The sequence below is a fragment of the Canis aureus genome, chromosome 3, assembly GCF_053574225.1.
Source record: "Canis aureus isolate CA01 chromosome 3, VMU_Caureus_v.1.0, whole genome shotgun sequence".
Classification (NCBI taxonomy): Eukaryota; Metazoa; Chordata; class Mammalia; order Carnivora; family Canidae; genus Canis; species Canis aureus.
This window is the reverse complement of record NC_135613.1, coordinates 13,728,687-13,745,265: the sequence shown is the minus strand read 5'-3', so window position 1 is coordinate 13,745,265 and position 16,579 is coordinate 13,728,687. Positions and strand designations below refer to the sequence as shown.

At 42.5% G+C, this 16,579-nt stretch overlaps 1 protein-coding gene across 4 annotated transcripts in view; it reads left to right on the top strand.

The window, feature by feature from the left end:
* Positions 1–3,284: 3,284 nt before the first annotated feature.
* Positions 3,285–16,579, top strand: part of TMEM231 (transmembrane protein 231) — a 20,508-nt gene continuing 7,213 nt past the window's right edge. For 2 of the 4 annotated variants that reach the window (XM_077890810.1, XM_077890815.1), the window contains exons 1-2: positions 3,292–3,505; positions 3,603–3,772. In XM_077890810.1, the coding sequence (XP_077746936.1) occupies positions 3,367–3,505; positions 3,603–3,772 (309 nt within the window). In that variant the 5' untranslated portion in view covers positions 3,292–3,366. Of the gene's footprint in view, positions 3,506–3,602; positions 3,773–16,579 lie in introns of all 4 variants that reach the window. The other 2 variants (XM_077890823.1, XM_077890817.1) reach the window with 2 other exon arrangements.

Genomic DNA, 16,579 nt, shown 5'->3' with positions numbered 1-16,579 from the left:
TTTGAAGGTAGAGCCAACCAACAAAATTTGATGATAGATTGAATATGAAGTGTGAGGGACAAGTCAAAGTCAGAGTTTTTAGAAGGATGGAATTGCCATTTACTGAAATAGAGTGGAGCCAGTTGGGGAGGTGGGGATCAAGGTTTGGTTTTGGCTCTATTGAGTCTGAGATGCCCAAGGGACACATCCAAATGAAGATATATGGAGTAAGTGAATAGATCTATGAGTCTCAAATTCAAGAGAGAAGTATTTAAAGCTATTGAACTGATGAGATCAGCTAGAGAGTGAATGAAAAAACTGAAAATACCTATTTTGCAAATAGAATTAAACACTGAGGAATCAAAGTGGAAAGATCCCATAAGTCACCCCTTACAGGAGTGTAACCTGATGGTCTTCGTAAGGTGCAGTGTTTTTCTGTCTTCTATCTTTACTTACTTCTTTGATGTCTTTTTCCAGTTCACCATTCTAATTGGATTCTCTGATCTGCCCTGATGATATGCATCACCTTCTTTACCTATGGGGTCATTATACTAGCTTATTGAATGTTCTAAAGATACCGAATGCCTTCCTTGAGGGGGTGGCTAGTTGAAAAGATGACTCAGAAGAAAAAATAGGATAATGAAAGTATGCAGTTATATATTAACAGACTTATAAAATATGCAGAATAAATTTCAGATGTTGGAGAGGTCCTGCACTTGAATGCTGAAGGATGGTTAGGGCAATGGGGGCTGACACCAAACCAAGCGAGGCTTATCAAAAAAGACTAAACAGAGAATGTGAATCTTATGTGTCAGAGAGAAGTGTACATTTTTCAAAGGACAAACTTCGCTTAATAGACACAAAGACTGGGGTTAGAAGAGGGAACTGGGAAGCAATATAGACAAATGCTGGAAAGCCTTGATGTGAACATTCAGGCGTTCTGAACTGATTCGAGATACCCTGAATGGGAGCTTTTAGAAAGGAGTAGAACGTGATCAAAATGTGTAGTTTTAAGAGAACAACTCTCTTTGTCCTTAAAAGTAAATTCTATGAAGGTGCACCTAAGAGGCTCAGTAGGTATAGTGTCTGACTCTCGGTTCCGGCTCAGGTCATGAGCTCAGCATCCTGGGGTCAGGCTCCGCACTTAGCAGGGGAGTCTGCTTATTTCCCCCTCTCTGCCTCTCCCCGCCACTCACGTGCTCTCCTTCTCTCTAAAATAAATAAATCTTTTTTAAAAAGTAAATTTTATGAAACATGAAAAAATTATGGAAATGGAAACAGAGAAGTCAGTTCTCAGTTATGAATATATGACAATGACACAATATACACAGACCTTTAGCATTTTTAAAAACTAAAATTCCAAAAAAAAATAAAAAATAAAAATAAAAATAAAATTCCCTCTTAAAGAATCAAAATAAGACCACAAAGATTAGCTTCTTCAAATAATGGAAGCAAAGAGTAAGTATTAGTATCCATTATTATTAAATACTTTTGCAAAGCTCATGGCATCTCAGGGGAGGCACTTCACACACCTAAATTCTTAGGAATCACCACCTTGTTCTCAGCAGTGACTAAGCTGACACTAGCCACAGTATGTGTTTCCTTCTACTGAAAGAAGGAACTTTGAAGGCAAATGCCTCTTTCCTTGGTGTAGAGCTGCACTCAGGAGGTAACACTAGAACCATCGATTCCAGAATCTTATTTTAATGGTTATTCTTAAATTTTTAGTTCAGTGTAGTTAACATACAGTGGTGTATTAGTTTCAGGCATACAACATAGTGATCCAACAATTCCATATATTACTCAGGGCTCATCAAGATAAGCGCTCTCTTATATAAGTGTTTGGTGTCAGCCCCCCATTGCCCTTCACCTATTTCACCGATCCTCCCATCTACCTGCCTTCTGGTAACCATCGGTTTGTTCTATATAATAATATAGTCTGTTTTCTGGTTTGTCTCTTTTTTTCCCTTTGTTCATTTGTTTTCTGAAGTCCCACATATGAATTAAATTATATGGTTTTGTTACTTGAATAAATGAAAGTCATTCACTTAAATCATTGATACAGTATAACGTCAGAATCATAATATAGATTTAAGCCTAACAATTGCTATATTTAAGAGCTGTGTTGCCACCCTAGGGAAGCTTTAAAGCAAAGATGAGTAGTACTGAACCAGATCTGTCAAAATCTTATGGCTGGGGCAGCCCTGGTGGCCCAGTGGTTTAGCGCTGCCTTCAGCCCTGGGCATGATCCTGGAGACCCGGGATCGAGTCCCACGTCGGGCTTCCGGCATGGAGCCTGCTTCTCCCTCTGCCTGTGTCTCTGCCTCTGTTTCTCAAATAAATAAATAAAATCTTTAATTAAAAAAAATCTTATGGCTCATATTGTCGATTGAACCGCGGTGAGGACCCTGGATAGTTTTTCCGAAGGATCAGCTCTTGGCCCCCTCAAGCATCTATGTAGTTAGGATCTCAGCTGCATTATCTAAAAGCTATTTCTAGGTTGCCTTCAAAATAGAGGCATGGCCTGCTGGATTCCGCTCTGACCACAAACCTCACACTACCTTTTGGCGCTGCATTGTGATCCTTTTAGGGCCTCCTAAAGAATTTGGCTGTTGACCAGGGTAAAAAAAAAAAAAAATTCCTTCTGCCATGTTCAAAATACTGGTTAGAGGTGAAAGCATTCAATTAAGTGATAAGCCACTATCATCTTTGGGGGGGGGGGGGGTGTGGCACAGCTTCCCCTAAAACCGGTGGCCAAGCTTGTCCCCAGGATAAGCTAAGGAAATTCAGCAGAGAGAGCCACGTAGTAATTACCCTTTACCCCTGGAAGAGCTGGGAGAGTTGTGTCCCGTGTCTGCGCCATCCTGCTGTGGAGTAGAGAGAAAGCAACAAAGTTCGGAGCCGCAGGGAGCCGGCCTGGCCTTCCAGCGCCACGTCCAGGAGCACAGCCACGTTCCTCTTTTGCGTTTTCCTGCGACGGAAGGTGTGCTGTGACTGGCCGGATTCAGGTGTGAACCACAATGCGGATTAACGGAGGACACGCGAGCCGGTAACGACTTTAAGCCCACTTTTCTGAAAAACCTTATTTCCCACAATCGTTACCACCGGAAACGGCTACGATTCTGGGCCCTGAACACGCCGCGCGCCCACTTGGCCTTTGGAAAACTGCGCGGCACGCGTCGAGCGAGGACGAACGCCCGCCGGCCGGCGCCGTCCCCGCTTAGCCCCACCCCCGCCGGGGCCCCGCGTCCTTGCTATTGGTTCCCGTCCCTGCGCCGTCGGTTGCCGTGGAGACCGAGCTATGGCAACCAGGAGAAGCCAAACTTGGTCCTCCCTCGCGAACCGCGCAGGGCTCCCCGGCGAGCGGCCGGAATCCGCGAGGCGGTCATGGCGCTGTACGAGCTCTTCTCCCACCCGGTGGAGCGCGGCTACCGCGCGGGGCTCTGCTCCAAGGCCGCGCTGTTCCTGCTGCTGGCCGCCGCGCTCACGTACATCCCGCCCCTGCTGGTGGCCTTCCGGAGCCACGGTGAGCTGCTCGCGGCCGCTGCGCGCACAGCTCCCCGCGGCCAGCTGCGCCCGCGCCCGCCTTCCTGACCTGCTGTCCACCGCCCTCTCCACCGCAGGGTTGTGGCTGAAGCGGAGCAGTTACGAGGAGCAGCCGACCGTGCGCTTCCAGCACCAGGTGCTGTTCGTGGCCTTACTGGGACCCGAGCGAGGCGGGTTCCTCGCCTGGAGCACCTTCCCCGCCTTCAACCGGCTGCAGGGGGGTCACCTGCGCGTCCCGCTGGTTTCGGTGCGTGGTTCCCGCCCGGGGCCTAGAGGGCCCCCGGGACTGGGCGGGGGGGGACGGGGGAGCGGGGAGAGGGCGACCAGCTCCGGCCGTGGGAAGCCCAGCGTGGGTGTTAGGGGTCCCTGAACCCACGGAGGTTGTGTACAGAGACGCGTGGGCTTGGGCGTGGATTTCATTCCCGGGAAGTGACTCTCTTGTTTCACTCGACTTCCCCAAGCCGTCCACAGCCCCCAAGAATGTTAGCCCCTGCTGTCACCATGTGTCCTACAGAAGCCTGGGGATAGCCGGTCTCTGGCCCTCCTCATTTCCGTGGGCCTGACCTGATGAATGCGGGGTCGCGAAACTTTCTTCAGGAGTCACGAAGGCCGAGTGGTGTTCTTATTAATTACCCCAATTTTTCGGTGCAGTTGTGCATCGGAGCAGCGGCTGGTTGGACAGGCATTTTTATGCAGACCTAACACGTGGAAGAGGCGCTGATTGGTTCATCGATCTACCCAGAATGTGCTTGGATCCCAGTCCCGCCTCTCTGAGCTTGTAGAATTAGATGCTGCTCATCTTGCAGTTGTCCAGGATGAAAAGGAGGCGTTTTACTGTCTTTAATTTAGAATTTGGTTCAGGATGAGTGAGTACTTCCTTTGCAATCATTACCTTTCTGCTCATTTCTGAAAACATTTTCCTCTAGAAGTATGAAAATTCTACTTTTTCTTCTTCCAAAGCTGAATCTCTTTGCATATCTCAGAAATGATTGATCTACAAGCCAACTTGTGTAGCTGAAAAAAAATTCAGACTTTTTTTAGTAATTAAGTGAAAAAAAATTTTTTAAGATTTTATTTATTCATGAGAGACACAGAGAGAGGCAGAGACACAGGCAGAGGAAGAAGCAGGCTGCCTGCGGGGAGCCCAGTGCCCACTCGATCCCAGGACCCCGGGATCATGACCTGAGCCAAAGGCAGACACTCAGTCACCAAGCCACCCAGGTGCTCCGAAAAAATTTTTTTTACATCTGATTGGTCATATGAATAACTACAAACAAAATACAGTTCAGATTACTTTTTTCCTGATTTTTCTGATTATAAAAATGCATATAAAATATATAATACCTAAATGTAAAATATTAAAGACTTACAGGTATATATAATGACATAAAATTAAAGTTTGGGTTTGATATATGTACATTTATTAATTTATTCTTTTAAAGATCTGCATAAAATTTTCATTATAGGGAAAAAGTAATGGATTTAACTAGTTCCCTGTTGGTGGGTTCATGATGGGCTTTTACTATTTTCTTTCTTTTTTTTGTTAAGATTTCATTTATTTATTCATGAGAGACACACAGAGAGAGAGGTAGAGACATATAGGAAGAGGGAGAAGCAGGCTCCATGCAGACAGACTGATGTGGGTACTCCATCCCAAAACTCCAGGATCATGCCCTCAGCCAAAGGCACATGCTCAACCTCTGAGCCACCCAGGCATCCCAGGATTTTACTTTTTTCACTATTAAAGAGCATACTGCAGTGAACAAGATTCTACTTTATTTTACTTAGAGACACAGGCAGAGGAGGAAGCAGGCTTCATGCAGGGAACCCAACGTGAGACTCAATTCCGGGTCTCCAGGATCATGCCCTGGGCTGAAGGTGGTGCTAAACCACTGAGCCACCCGGGCTGCTCTGGATCAGACCTTTTAAAATGATTTTAAAAAGTAAAACTGGAATAGGAGACAAATTTGCCTCAATAACTCCTCTCTAATCATGATCTGTTGCCCATTTTCATTCTTGAGATGATAATGCCTGTGGGGAAGTGTGACTACGGAGAGAGGCTGTGTCAAGGTATGCTTTTCACGGTATACTCACTGTATTTCTGGTGTTCTGCATGTATGGGTTTCCTTTCCAAGAGTGAAAGCAAAGGTTTTCTTTATTCCAAACAAAAGATGTACTTTATTATTATTATTTTAAATTTTTAAAATTTATTTAATTTATTATTTTTTAGAGAGAGAGTGTGTGAGCAGAGCAGGGTGGTGCAGAGGGAGGGAGGTGGAAGAAAGATAATCTTAAGCTGGCTCCACACTGGGAGGAGGTTGCTTCCACAACCCTGAGATCATGACCTGAGCTGAAATCAAGAGTCTGATGCTCAACCAACTGAGCCATCCAAGCGCCCCTTGTTAGTTTTCCTTAGGTTAGCATTACCTGTCTTTTAAGTTTTTGTTAGAATTTTTTGGGTTTTTTTTTTTTTCATTACATTTGAGTATTCCTCTCTATCATACTCTCAGGTTACTTGAGTCTAAGTGTGCCCTCTCTCTCTCTCTCTCAAATAAATAAATAAAATGAAAACTTAAAGTAATCGTGAAAGCAAGGAGAGAGCATTAGGGTTCATTCATTTGTTCATCCACTACAACTGTTTGGTTCTCCAGTTGGACTGCTAGTTAGTTAGGCTCTGATCTCCATAACCAGGAACTACTCCCTTGATACCACTGCCCATGTTCTAGTGTCTGTGTGTCAATTTTTGATCCACAAAACCAACCAACCATACCTGTATTTATATGGTGCCCAAAATTATTAATCATTTTTAATAGGGCAGATTTTACACTATAAAACACAAAACCAATGCTCCTTTTTCCTAGTCTTTTTCCCCTCTCTGTTCTAGGCCAGTATCTATAAGTAATCCATGAACTATTTCATCTGTGTTCTTTTTCAGTATATGATTTGCTTTCTTCCTAGCGAGCTCTTGGTTTGAGAATATTTTGAAATCTTGAGATACAAACAAATGAGCTAGAAGTTATAGTGGAAGTACAACAGCAACCCCAAAGGATAAACTCATTAGGAATAAGTTTAACAAGAAATGTATGCTTTTTTAATTTTTTTATTTCTTTATTTTTTATTATTATTTTTTTATTTATTTATGACACACAGAGAGAGAGAGAGAGGCAGAGGGAGAAGCAGGCTCCACGCAGAGAGCTGGACGTGCGACTTGATCTCCAGGATCACACCCTGGTGGTGCTAAACCACTGGGGGGCAGCCCCCGTGGCGCAGCAGTTTAGCGCCGCCTGCAGCCCAGGGCGTGGTCCTGGAGTCCCAGAATCGAGTCCCACATCAGGCTTCCTGCATGGAGCTTGCTTCTCCCTCTGCCTGTGTCTCTGCCTCTCTCTCTCTCTCTCTGCATTTCTATGAATAAATAAATAAAATCTTTAAAAAAAATAATAAACCACTGGGCCACCGGGACTGCCCTGCTTTTTTTAAAAAATATATATATATTTTTTATTTATTCATGAGAGACACAGAGAGAGAGAGGCAGAGACATAGGCAGAGAGAGGAGCAGGCTTGATGCAGGGAGTCCGATGTGGGACTCGATCCCAGGACTCCAGGATTAAGCTCTGAGCCGAAGGCAGGCGCTCAACTGCTCAGCCACCCAGGCATCCTGAAATGTGTGCTTTAAAAAAAAATGTTTTTAAAGGAGGGTCCCTGGGTGGCTCAGTCAGTTAAGCATCCAGCTCTTAATCTCAGCTCAGGTCTTGATCTCAGAGCCATGAGTTCAAGCCCAGCATTGGGTTCCAGACGGCATAAAGCCTACTTAAATAAATAAACAAACAAACATTTTTAGAAAATAAATGTGCAGGATCTTTATGAGTAAAATTTAAAAAGACTGATGAATGGCACAAAGAAGATAAATGGTAATCTCTGTCATATTTTGACAGCATGAATATATCCTCCTTTGCTTAATCTATAATTTTAATGCATCCTCAATGAAAACATGACAATTTGGGGGTACAAACAGCCATATGGACAAAGAAGGAAAAATTCTAGGAGAAAGAGAAGGGTAATACAAGCAGAATAGCTCTCCCAGATATTAAACTGTACCTTAAAGCCATAATAAGTAAAGCAGTGTGGTTTGGGGAACTTGTATAAAAAATATAGAAAAGGACTCAAATATCATGAAGGTGGCATTTTAAAATCAGTAGTGAAAGATGACTTGTACGATAAAATGGGAAGTTAAGATGGAGCCAATGCTTAGACTATACATTAGAATTAATGTCCAGATAGGTCTTGACCTATTCAATTTAAAATATGGAATAGGGATGCCTGGGTGGCTCAATAGGTTAAGCAACTGATTTTGACTTAGGTCATGATCTTAGGGTACTGGGATTGAGTCTTGAATAGGGCTTCCTGCTCACTGGGGAGTCTCCCGCCTGCCTCCCCCCAACCCCGACTTGTGCACTCTCTCTCTCTCAAATAAAATCTTTTTAAAAAATTATTGGCATGGTAAAACCATAAGCACAATCAAAACACAAATGACAACTAGGAAAAAAGCTTTATCATTTGTATCACTTGTGAAAAGCTCATTTTCCTAACATAAAGTGCCTATAGGTCTATAAATAAAAGGCCAAATACCAATAGAAAAATGGGCAAAGAATGTAAACAGTTCAAAGAAAAAAAAACCACATATGACTCTTAAACATATGAAGTCACACTCATTATTAGAGAAATGCAAAGAATGTATCGGTGCCATTTTTAAAATATATCAAATAGGCAAAGCTTAAAGTCTGACAGCACCATGGTCAAGACATAGGAAAACTGGTGACCATTTGTGTATATCACTGGTGGGACTGTAGACTGATGTACCTCTTTGAAGGAATATTTGTCCATATTTATCAGAATTACAAATGCATGTGCCTGCTTCCACTTATAGTAAGGTATCCAAAGATTAGTGCACACACGTGAAATGACATGCATAAAAAAGTTGCATTTGCAGCATTGTTATAACATAAATAACTAATATAGTAATAGAAGATTCATCAGAGAAATTGTGGTACTTCTACCCAGTGGAATGAATGTTGCATAGCCTTTTTTTTTTAATGAGGTAGATCTCTATATATTGATGTGGAATTACTTCCAAAAGAAACTGATAAGTATAAGAAACAAAAATTGTATATAGTATGTTTCCATTCATATAAAAATAATAGAAAAAATAACAAAATATGTGTGTGGGTGTGTATACATATATATACATGCATGCTCTTACTCTTTCTGACAACACTTATTGCTCTGCGGAAGGAACTAAGTGGCTGAGGTTAGGGTTGGGGAGAAACATTTTTACTATATATCCTTTTGTACTTTTTAAATTTTGTACCATGAGAATGTAGTACATAAGACTTTTATATTATAATGACAATAATTTTTTAAAGATTTTATTTTTATTTATTAATGAGAGACACACACACACACACAGAGAGGCAGAGACACAGGCAGAGGGAGAAACAGGCTCCATGCAGGGAGCCCGATATGGGACCTGCTCCCGGGACCCCAGGATCATGCCCTGGGCTGAAGGTGGCGCTAAACCTCTGAGCCACCCGGGCTGCCCAATGACAATAATTTTTTAAAGATTTATTTATTTGAGAGAGAGAGAGAGAAAAAAAAAAAAGCACGTGAACAGGGGGAAAGGCAACAGGAAAGGGAGAGAATCTCAAGCAGACTCCATGCTGAGCATGGAGCTCTATGTGGGGCTTGAGATCAACAACTGAGCTGAAACCAAGAGTTGGATGCTCAGTCAACTGATCCTGCCAGGAGCCCCATAATGGCAATAATTTTTAAAGGAAAAATTTACAAGTAAGGCAAAAACAAACCAAAAAACAATGAAAATTTAAAAGCAGGTAAGGGGACACCTAGGTGGCTCAGGGGTTGAGCGCCTGCCTTCAGCCCAGGGTATGATCCTGGAGTCCCAGAATCGAGTCCCACATCAGGCTTCCTGCATGGAGCCTGCTTCTCCCTCTGCCTATGTCTCTGCCCCCGCCCGTGTGTGTGTGTGTGTGTGTGTGTGTGTGTGTGTGTGTGTGTGATGAATAAATTAATAAATAATTTGAAAAGCAGGTAAGTATATAAAATGACATAACTGCTTTGGAAAATAGTTTGCAGTTCCTCAAAAAGTGAAACATGGAATTAAGGTATTTTCCAACACTTCCACTCCTAGGTATATGTGTACCCAAGAGAATTGAAGAGCTGACAAAAACTCGTGCGCAAATGTTCATAACAGCTTTATTCCTAATAGCAGAAAAGTAGAAACAACCCAAATGTCCATCAATGAATGGTTAAACAAAATGGGTTATAGCCATATAATGGAATGTTATTCAGCCACCAAAAGAAATGGAATCATATGCTATGGCATGGATGAACCTTTAAAACATGCTAAGTGAAGCCACAAGGTAGCACAGTTTATGATTCCATTTATGTGAAATGTTCAGAAGAGTCAAATCTGTAGAGACAGGGGTTCCAGGGGGTTGGTGAATTGGGGGTGGGGAGAAATGGCAGTGACTGCTAATGAGCATAGGGTTTCTTTTTTGGATGATGAAAATGTTTTGAAATTTGAATTAGATAGGTGGGTGTGATAGTTGTACAATTTCATGAAATCCTAAAATCAAACTATATTTTCTGTAATTTTATGGTATGTGGATTATGTCTCAATTTTGTTTTAAACAGGAGGTGATCCCGTGGTGATAAACTTACAAGCCATAGTAATAAAAATTATTGTTGATTTACTGTTTCAGGCATATGCTAGGCATTTTATCATTAGATAATACATTTAAAGTCTTTTACATAGAACTTGGCCTGTGATAATCACTAAGTGTTAGCCCTTAATTTTTTTTTTTTACATATATTACGTCTTTAATCTGCATAGTAACCATGTGATGTAGAGGTTATACCCCTCAGAGAAGTGACATCATTTGCCTAGTTCTTTTTTTTTTTTTAAAGATTTTATTTATTTATTCATGAGAGACACAGAGAGAGAGAGAGAGAGAGAGGCAGAGACACAGGCAGAGGGAGAAGCAGGCTCCATGCAGGGAGCCCAATGTGGGACTCGATCCCGGGTCTCCAGGATCACACCCTGGGCAGAAGGCAGCGCTAAACCGCTGAGCCACCCAAGGCTGCCCATTTGCCTAGTTCTTAATTGAACAGTCAAGACTATAACACAAGGGTTTGTCATTCTATATCATATACTCTTAACCCTTATTGCAACAAAATGCTCCCCCCCGCCAAATCCCAACAGCCTAGACTAACTACAGCCTGTCTAAGAAACTCCACAGGAGACCAGGGAAGCAGTGGTTTTAGGTCAAGGTTTGACCAAATACTTGGGGGTGGCTTTGTGGTTGCTAATTTGGGAAAATGCCTCAGAAGCCAGAAATAGCCTTCCTTCTGCTTTAATCAGCTCACCTTGGACAGCATCTCTAAAGTCCCTGTGCTTTTAATGCTTTATAAATCCGAGTTTCATATTGTTGCTGTTGTTAAGGACAGAAGAAAAAAAGCACAAGGTGACCAGTCCCTTCAACAAGCCTGATTTACCTCTTTAAGGCATGTGTGGACCTAGAATCTATGGGGGCTGAAGGCTATAGGAGATGCAAGAAGAGTGGAGAGCATCGTGTCTAAGATACAGTTTTCACATTATTTTAACCATGAAAACCAAATGTTGAGCAAAATCAAATGACTCAGTCAGAGGAGGGGCAGAGGGAGAGAGAAAAAGGATATCTCAAGCAGACTCCATGCAGAGCCTGATCCCAAGATCATGACCTGGGCTGAAATCAAGAGTTGGGTGCTTAATCAACTGAGCCATCCAGGCACTCCAAAAGCCTTCTTAAGAGCCCAGACCAATGGATTTAGTTCCATTTATGGATTTTTAAAAAAATGTATCTCCAATATGCTTGATGGCATCAAGGACAAAATTACGTAGACAAGTATAAATATCGGGCAGCCCAGGTGGCTCAGCAGTTTAGCACCACCTTCAGCCCAGGGCATGATCCTAGAGTCTCAGGTTCGAGTCCCACATCAGGCTCCCTGCATGGAACCTGTTTCTCCCTCTGCCTGTGTCTCTGCTTCTCTCTCTTTCTCTGTCTCTCATGTATAAATAAAGTCTTAAAAGTATGGATATCATTGGGTCATAAAGTGATGCAAAAGAATCACAATGGAAAGAAGTTTTAGGAATCCCTAGATCAATTTATTTTGCTTATATTTTTATGTGCATAAATATGATCTAATATAAATATACCTAGAATCTAAAAGCTTTTAATAAGTATAAAGGAAATGCTAGTAATTAGAAAGCATTGTGTCATAATTTAAAGAAGTATTTTGCTTTTTTGTTGGCATATAAAGTAATGATGCATTTTATAATCGATAGTATCTTAGATTCATTGAAATACAGGTAGCAAGGATTTGATGAGTCTAGGAGCCATGAAGTATTGGTCCTTACTCTGTTGGAGACCCAAAGACTGATGCCAAAGAGTGTTTTCAACATTAAAAGAAAAAAATTAAACACCAATGATGACAAGTATATAGTAAAATAGACACTGGTATAAAGTAAGAAATTAGGGGTGCCTGGGTGGCTCAATGGTTGAGCATCTGCCTTTGGCTCAGGTCGTGATTCCATAGTCCTAGGATCAAGTCCTGCATCTGGTTCCCCACAGGGAGCCTGCTTCTCCCTCTGCCTATGTCTCTGCCTCTCTCTCTGCATCTCTCATCAATCAATAAATAAAATCTTTATAAATAAATAAATAGGGCAGCCCGGGTGGCTCAGTGGTTTAGCGCCTGCCTTCAGCCCAGGGCGTGATCCTGGAGTCCCGAAATCGAGTCCCACGTCGGGTTCCCTGCATGGAGCCTGCTTCTCCCCTGCCTGTGTCTCTGCCTCTCTCTGTGTGTATCTCTGATGAATAAATAAATTAAGTATTTTTAATTAATTAATTAACCTTGAGGCACCTGCCTGGCTCAGTCAGTATAGTTTGCGACTCTTAATCTAGGGGTTGTGAGTACGAGCCCCATGTGGCATGTTGAGATTACTTAAAAGAAAAATCTTATAAAAAATGAAGACATTAACTTTTAATAAAAGAATGTGACTCGAAAGCATAAAAGTTATGAAAACAAACAAGATCCTAACAAAATTCCAACAAACCATCAAATACTTTGCAAGTCAGAGCACTCTGGAAACAAAGGCAGAGATTAAGTTTACAGTAACTCTTACAGTCACATGGTATGCAGGTTAGTGAATCTTGTTCCAGCTTCAAACCCACTCTCCTATATGCTCCTTTGTGACCTCACGCTGAGTTGCTGAAAACCACATTCCCCTTCACCCACTGGCTCTTGAGGTCCTACCTGTAGGAGGTATGATGAGCCTGCTTCTGGGAGTTGGAAAAAACTGCAACCAGAGTGAAGAACCATTCATAGGGGTGGAGGGGAGGGAGAGGGTGGTGTGGGATGAGGAACTGATGCAAACAGGAAGGAGAAAGTCTCCTTCAGCCTTACTCCCTCTAGTGGGTTCTTTGTCTAGGTTTCTGTGGTCTGGCCCAGCTCCATGAGGTAACACTGGTCACTTCCCTTCCTTCTCCAGCTCTAGGCACAGACCTCCATCCTGCCATCACCCTCTGCATGTTACCACATAATTCCCTTCCTGCCTTTCTGGTCCTCTAATACCCTAGTTACTAATTATCCCCTATACTAAACTCCCTCCATTAAAGTTATTGTTTATTTAAAAAAAAAAAAGATTTTATTTATTCATGAGACAAAGAAAGAGAGGCAGAGACACAGGCAGAGGGAGAAGCAGGCTCCGTGCAGGGAGCCCGATGTGGGTCTCAATCCCGGGACTCCAGAATCATGCCCTGGGCCCAAGGCAGGCACTCAACTGCTGAGCCACCCAGGGATCCCCTAAAGTTATTGTTTATTTTAGTTTCTGTCTTCCACCTTGCACCCAGATGGATTCAGGCTGACTGATGAGAATTGACCAAACCTGCCAATGCCTACATTGATCTCATCTAGTATATTAGTAATGGTTTCACATATATCCTAAAGGATTACCTGCTTTAACTCCAAGAAATCTTTGAAGTCAGGTTCTTGTGGGTTATTATAGAAGGAACACATAATAGAGCCTGAAATCTAAGTCCTAGCCCCAGTTTTGGCACTGGGCCCCAAACCGTCTCTTAGCCTCAGCATAACTATATAAGGATCTCTAAATAGGGACACCTGGGTGGCTCAGTGGTTGAGCCTCTGCCTTTGGCCCAGAGCGTGATCCCGGAGTCCTGAGTTGGGGTCCCGCATCAAGCTCCCTGTGTGGAGCCTGCTTCTCCTTCTGCCTGTGTCTCTGCCTCTCACTCTCTCTGTGTCTCTCATGAATGGATAAATAGAATCTTTAATAAATAAATAAAAAATAAATATCTCGGGGATCCCTGGGTGGCGCAGCGGTTTAGCGCCTGCCTTTGGCCCAGGGCGCGATCCTGGAGACCCGGGATCGAATCCCACATCAGGCTCCCGGTGCATGGAGCCTGCTTCTCCCTCTGCCTGTGTCTCTGCCTCTCTCTCTCTCTCTCTCTCTCTCTGTGACTATCATAAATAAATAAAAATTAAAAATAAATAAATAAATAAATAAATATCTCTAAATATTGCTAATTATTACTATAACTGGGATATGCAGAGGAATCAGATGGGACAATCAGTGGATATAAAAATTGCTCCAATTGTATATCTGCCTTATAAAAATAAGGTGCCAATATAACTTACGAATTCTCTTAGCCAAACATACCGATTGGATTGGGTTTTAGATACTAACCTTGAACTTGTGTTAAAGAAGTATTAGTTCTCCGAATGCCTGTCTTTGTAACATGCACATGTGTTAAGCTTGATTTGAACTAAATGGAACAAAGGAGTGGATTTCATCAGTGGTCCGAGTGCTGGCATAGAAGCAGCCCACCCTGCCAGCCCTGTGGGGATGAGAGCCGGACCTGGCAATGGGCACTTGTGGGAAAGGCAGTGTTTGCATCATCCTTCACCACATGACTACCTTGGCCTCTGCTTCCACCTCCTCCTCACTCACTCGGCTGCACTGGCCTTGTCGTTCCCCTAAGCACTGACCCACTTTGCCCACTTTGCCCACTTTGCGTAGAGCACAGAGCAGGTGCGCTCTGTCCGCAGGGATCACCCTTCCCCTAGATGTATCTGTGCCTCTTCATCTCACTTCATTCCAGCCTCCCACAGTCAGATCCTCCTGAATATTTTCTGTACAAATGGCTGTGAAATCATACCGTGTCATTCTTTAATTGAAGCCTGCTTCATTTCTCTTTGTGGTACTTATCACATTTATTTGTTTATTGATCTGTTTTCCGCCTCCCTGGCTGGGAATGTAAGCCCCATTAGGGTAAGGAATTTGTCTATTTTGTTTGCCATTGTATTTCCAGCACCTGACAGTGCCTGGCATGTAGTAAGCCCTTAAACAAATACTTGACAGAGTAATGAGTGAATTTAACAAGCATACACTGGTTATGGTGCTGTGCCAGATATCTATCCTGTGTGAACGTGGAGTAAAAATATGTGCACAAATAATATACTTACTTTCTCTCAAACTTTTGATGCTGGCTTTTTGCAAAAAGATTTGTCCTACCCAACATCTTCTCCTTGAGGGTTTGTTGTTGTTTTTAAGTCTAGACATTTTAGTCCTGGAAAGAGGACCAGATTTGAAGGCAAAGACATGGTTTCAAATCTTTACCATTACTAGCCATGCCCAATAAATCCTTCAATCTCCCTGTACCTCGATTTTCTCATCGATACAGTGGGGATAATACTTGCTCTGCTTACCTCAGGCTTATTGTAAATATCAAATGAAAAAAAATGCATTTCTCTCACTCTGTGTTGGGGTCTGGATTCTTCTGACAACCCCCACCCCGGCCACTATCCTTCTTGCAAGGTGAGACATTTGATCTTTGTCTTCCTGTCCAATCCTAAAGATCCAGAAGCCATGGATCCACTACAGAGAGTGAACCTGACTTTGTCTTGCAAGTCTTCCCAACTGAAGAAAATTCACAGGAAGACAAGGCAGCCTCTTTTCCATCCTACTCATAGTTGCTCATACATAATTGCCTCCGTAACTTGATCATCAGCCCTGGTAACAAATCTCCCTCCCCTACACCTGTGAAGCTGATGGAACAGGACAGAGAAAACAGAATCCAACAGAAGAGAAAGGGTAGGTTTCTCTAAAACAAGGCCTAGGATAAGGACATTATTGTCTGGAAGGAAAGACATGATTAAAAGGTCCTGAAAACTGAGATAGCTCCATCTCAAACAACCTTAGGAGCCCGAAAAAGAACAAAGAATGGCTTCCTTGCATAATAATAACAACAGTGGAAAGCAACGTGAATCCATTCACGGAGTATGCCAATGGGAATGTTGATATGCCATAGTAGAACCCTTCTGGGACCCTACAGGGGAGTAGGATCAGTTGTAGCAACAGGATCCAGAGCTGTCCCGAGGAATCATGTCCCCAGTGATCATACTTCAGTGACATGACTCCTGTTAGTCATTTTAGGATCAGTATGAGGTCCAACTATGGGTTGTAAGACTGGATTCTGCTGATTTTTGTGAGCTGTCATTTGTAGTTTTTGTGCTTAGATCTCTATTTTCCCTACCTTCGTATACATAGTTTATAAACCATCTGTGTGGTTTTCATGACTTGCTGATTTTATTTAGCTTTCTCTTTAATTGTATTGATTGGTACTAAAAGATGCACGAGGCTTTCAAGCCCTGATGTCAGTGAGAATGAGTTCCAGTATCAATAGTCTGAGGGCAAAGACACTTGTGGTTGAAAAAATTAAAATAGAGTTTGGTGGTTTTCTTCTGAGTCTGCTTGGGAGATGAATGTATAATGATTAGGATACATTTCTTTTTTATGGAAAAAAAAATGACTTTAGAGCAATAGATTTATTTAAATATTCTCTACAAACTCAAACATGTTTCTTTCTTTTTTTTAAAGATTTTATTTATTTATTCATGAGAGACACACAGAGAGAGAGAGGCAGAG